The following is a 4,520-nucleotide window of genomic DNA, read 5'->3' as shown; positions in this document are numbered from 1 at the left end:
AATCGCCCACTGCAGTTCAAAACAAGCCGCCAGGGGGCCCAAACTTACACGATTTACTCCCAACCCAAAGACGTATCCACTAACCAAAAATCCTTAACCTGTCACTTCAGGATAACTTTAACGCCAACTTCGACGCTCTGCTGCAGTACCGCAACTTGTCGCCAGGACGCCCATAATCGAACTTGACCGTCGTTTTTCAAACCGCTAAATAATTACCAAATATAATGCAAAACGATCCACAGCGTCAAAAGTTATCTTGTACGCATACACACACACACACACTCACCCCGCTGCACTCACGACAGAAAGTGCCAGAAGTACCATTTTCGTACAAAACCTTGGTATACGCAACCGCTACTCAAATACCAAATATCGTGACATTCCATCCACAGCTGCTCGAGTTATATGAGATTGACCTACATATTGGGACACCCGAAAATTTTCTAACCAAAATATAACCTTCTTGGCGAAGGTAACAAAGCTGTACTGCAAAATATAAGCTAAACACACACACGCGCTTGCGCGCGCGCTTGCTCGGGCACGCACACTTCATCCTATATCAATATAGGATGAAGACATGATTCAGTTACACCATGTGGGCGCTTCCAAGAAAGGAGGAGGTGGTCCTCAACATTGAAGGAAAATTGAAGCTATTGGTCAGATGGAAGAGGCGGCGCCGGGACAGTTCATATAATGGTTGATATATTATTTGACAGGTATTTAAGCATGTCGACATAAGCAATACATTGGCCATTAGATGCCATTATCTCTCTTGTGTTTGCATATCTTTCCATGACAAAGGTTCAGGATCTTCTGCACTATCTCTTCTGTCACCACACCCAGAGTTTACTCATCACTTAACTTAAGAGGAGTAGGCGTGTGTGTTTCCTGGCAACGTATCGAAGACAGCGTATAACATGAGATCAGAATATCCGGTCGGGTTCGTCTGGTTTGAAATTTACACTGCAAACCCGGCACATGTACACAGCTTATCTTCCGAGTGGACAGTGTTTGTTTTATAATTAAGGTGATGGAACGCTGCGGGGGCCAACACAACTTAGGTATTAGAGCAGCCTCTTCGCTAGTCTCTTAATCCCGAATCATGGGGGCAGTGTCTACTATTTTGCTATTAGCAAAAGCAAGATTGACAGGGCCGAAGCTCTTATCACGTGAAATGGCAGGACACCATACACACGGCTTTCCGCTCACCGCGTCTTTCAAAGGTTGCGTCTTGCTGTTGATGCATTGAAATGAGTAAAGATATTCTAACATTACCCTCCAGGAAAATGGTATTTATAACTAGTGTACATGTCGAAGCGGGTATTGAACCTCGGAGCTAATGTATGCTTATACGTGCTGGAACAGAGACATGCGATTATGTGAGTGCACGACAAGAAAGGAGACTTTCTGCCGGCCGTTGTTACACTTAGGCGGCCTCTACCAGGCTCCACAGATCGCTGGATCATGGAAATAGTAGAAACGTATTCATTTTTTTATTTAAGAATCTTCGGGTGGGAGCCCACAATAATCGATATTTGATAGGAGCCAATTTCTAAAGTAATGTCGCAAACCCTACTTTTTGTGTGACACACAGACACCTCTGGTGTGTTATCTGGCTATTTGGCCAATTCCTTCTATTTCAAGACCTTTCAAGCGACACGTGGTGGGACATCATTTGGTTGAACGTCCTGATACAGTCAGTAACTTTGACACTTTGATAAACCAAGGGTCACTGACGGTGAAAATTTCCCTGTACTTTGCGACGACGTATGTCGTCTATACACTAGAATCGAGAAAACGACCTTGGATAAAATGCATTCATCTACATGTAGGACTCCCAACCTAGCAATTGCAAGCTATATAGTATACTGTACTTAGATGGTATCAGTTTGTTCAGCTTTCAATCCCTCTTGCGGACTGATAAACCAGTTTACTACTACTACAACTACTACTTCTACTACTATGGTTATTTAGCGCTTTAGTTGAAATTCTGTTGTGATGGTTGAACATTTGAGATATTGGAACTGGGAATTACTATCAAGTTTCATGATTTATGAACACAAGGAAAATGCTTGTCACCAAAGCGCTGTACGAAGGCAAACAGAAAGTCATTGAGGCAACGCGCACTTCCATTCTAAATGCCACGACAGTAAAAAGTGTTTGTTCTATTGCGGGAGGCTGCCCTGTGTCTGCACACATTTTGACACCTCAAGTATGTCGAGTGTTCTTCTTTTGTTCATGTTTTTTAGGCCGTATTTCAATATCCTTGTCCTGATGGCATTTTTGGCCTCCTTGGCTGATTACTTCATCAGATCAGTAAAACCTGACCACTTCTGTGCTGCTGCTGCAAATTTACTGGCCGGCATTCGGTGCGAGTTGCTGTGGTATGCCATATTTCGGTGAGAAAAAGGCAAACCGGTAACAGTATGGGACCCACACACAGACATCATGTACATCGTTATGTGCAGCACATATAAACATGGGCTCAGCACGACAGTGGTAACAAAGACACTACGTCGCTAATAGAAGTTGGCTAAAAGTAGCTTGAAAATCTAAGACTCGATTGGATATAGTTTTTTTTATATGTTTGACATGAAGTAGAGTACTTTATTTGACCGAGCTAAGACGAGAATATAAGAAAGACAGGGCTGTAACAACATAAACTTACTTTGTATCAGAGGATTAGGCAGTCGTTGCTTCTGTAGAAAGAAAGAAATATACACAGGTTTGACACACTCTAAAGTCTTGATCATCAGGTCTTAGCAAACGCGAAGAAAAATCATCAAAAACACCTCAAAGCACTCATGGATGTACTTAGCCGTTAGATGGTAGGATGTGCTCATGGTGAAAGCGTTTATTGTCCATATGCTGTCCGATATGTTAAAATAAGCTGATGACAGTCAAAAAAGAGGCATAGATTCATCGTAAAAACGTTCCAACGAAAGTTTGCTGATGAATGCTAAAGTCTTACCGCAATAGGTGATCCCCTGCAAACTGTCAACAGCAATGCGACCAGCGCTACTTTCATTGCCTCCATGTTGCTCTTGGCAGCGAGGTTTGAGTCAACAGCTTGTCTGGTCTGAATCCCCGAGTCCCTAGCTTGCACCTGCGTGCAGTTGTCGATATCAAGATAAATCTGCTAAGGAAAATAAATAGACTAATCTCATCGACCTTTGCTCTTGTTTCTACTCTTCTTTGGTGAATGTCACACCAGCAGTCACTACAAAAACACAACTTCAGTTTTCAATCTGTCTTTTCAGCGTTTGGCCTGTTCTTGACTTCTTGCCGTCTCTTTCTGGTTTGTAGGATTTATTTTAGAGTTTTTATACAGCACGGGCTGTCTTACCACGTCCCTCATGTTAGCTTTACCCATAGTTCCTCCTTATTATATAGAAGATGCAGTCACATATAAGATTTCGCAAAGGCTGTCGGGAGAACTTGTGTATCCCAGGGCAAGGGTAATCATTCTTTCTCTGTGAAGATGCGTGTAGAGCGTGTAGGAATTTGGCACCAAGCCGGCATGGCAATATTGCTCCTATTGACTCAGAAACAAAGGAAAACTTTGGCAGTTCCATGACGACGATACACAAAATAAAACATTGAAAAGATCACAATTAATATCGTAGCCATTCTAAGTTCCTCCTTGAACGAGCCATCTTGTTCCGGTGGGATCGACAAGAAATTAATTACAGTTACGTTTCCATGACGACGGTATGTAAACAAAGACATTGAGAAAAAAGATAACACATAAATAACAAAGATAGCTTTGTTCATTCACATGATTTCTATTGCGTAAGCAAAAATGGCCTTTCTCTGTAAGTTTCTCCGCGTTACGCATTTCACTTGTATCTTTACCTGTACGATTTAGTCCCCCGCAGCAAAATGTCTGTGAAAGATATATATGAATCAAATGGTATTTTACCACATTCCAGGGAATTCGATAAATGGGTGGGCTATCTGAACTGACTAATTGTACATTGATAGAAGTCGCCGCGGATGCGTGTGTTGCCGGTTTACCATGTCAAACGAAACACGCTGGAAATATAAATGACCAGTTTTGACGTAGCCATCTTTAGATCTATAGAAGCGGCGTCACTGGAAATGTGTGATTTGACCTTAAATTCTCACCTTTACCGTTCTGAAGGCCTCAGGTCATAAGGTGTCAAGGACGTGTGGAATGTCCCAGTTTTCTCCATCTATTTTGCAATTAATTATACAAGATCAATCGGCACTTATCTAAGATCATTATTTCAGTGAGACTAATTTCATTGTCATGAGAGTATGTATAGTATGTGAACATTTTCAATGTACCACGGAAAAGACTTCCCCTTCTTTGATATCAGCGCCCGAGAAAGTCTTTGACCACTGCTACATTAATGAAGTAGAGTCAATTCTATTGTCCCTGCCCATTCAACCCATCGATATTCAACCAGACTATCAAATTCCCTACAGTTTTAGCCTACTAAAACCCAAAACAAACATTTCTCTACCGTGCCATTAATCTATAGAACACCCTACCT

At 41.9% G+C, this 4,520-nt stretch overlaps 1 protein-coding gene across 1 annotated transcript in view; it reads right to left on the bottom strand.

The window, feature by feature from the left end:
- The window catches only part of LOC118411733 (SCO-spondin-like), a 19,680-nt gene extending 16,354 nt beyond the window's left edge, over nt 1-3,326 (bottom strand). The window contains exons 1-2 of the mRNA XM_035814215.1: nt 2,972-3,326; nt 2,669-2,699 (exon numbers count right to left, since the gene is read on the bottom strand). Coding sequence (XP_035670108.1) covers nt 2,669-2,699; nt 2,972-3,037 — 97 coding nt within the window. The 5' untranslated portion in view covers nt 3,038-3,326. The remainder of the gene's footprint in view (nt 1-2,668; nt 2,700-2,971) is intronic.
- Nucleotides 3,327-4,520: the final 1,194 nt, after the last annotated feature.

Source organism: Branchiostoma floridae, chromosome 3, assembly GCF_000003815.2.
Source record: "Branchiostoma floridae strain S238N-H82 chromosome 3, Bfl_VNyyK, whole genome shotgun sequence".
Taxonomy (NCBI): domain Eukaryota; kingdom Metazoa; phylum Chordata; class Leptocardii; order Amphioxiformes; family Branchiostomatidae; genus Branchiostoma; species Branchiostoma floridae.
Note: the sequence above shows the minus strand (reverse complement) of the source record. Positions and strands in the feature narration are given on the sequence as shown.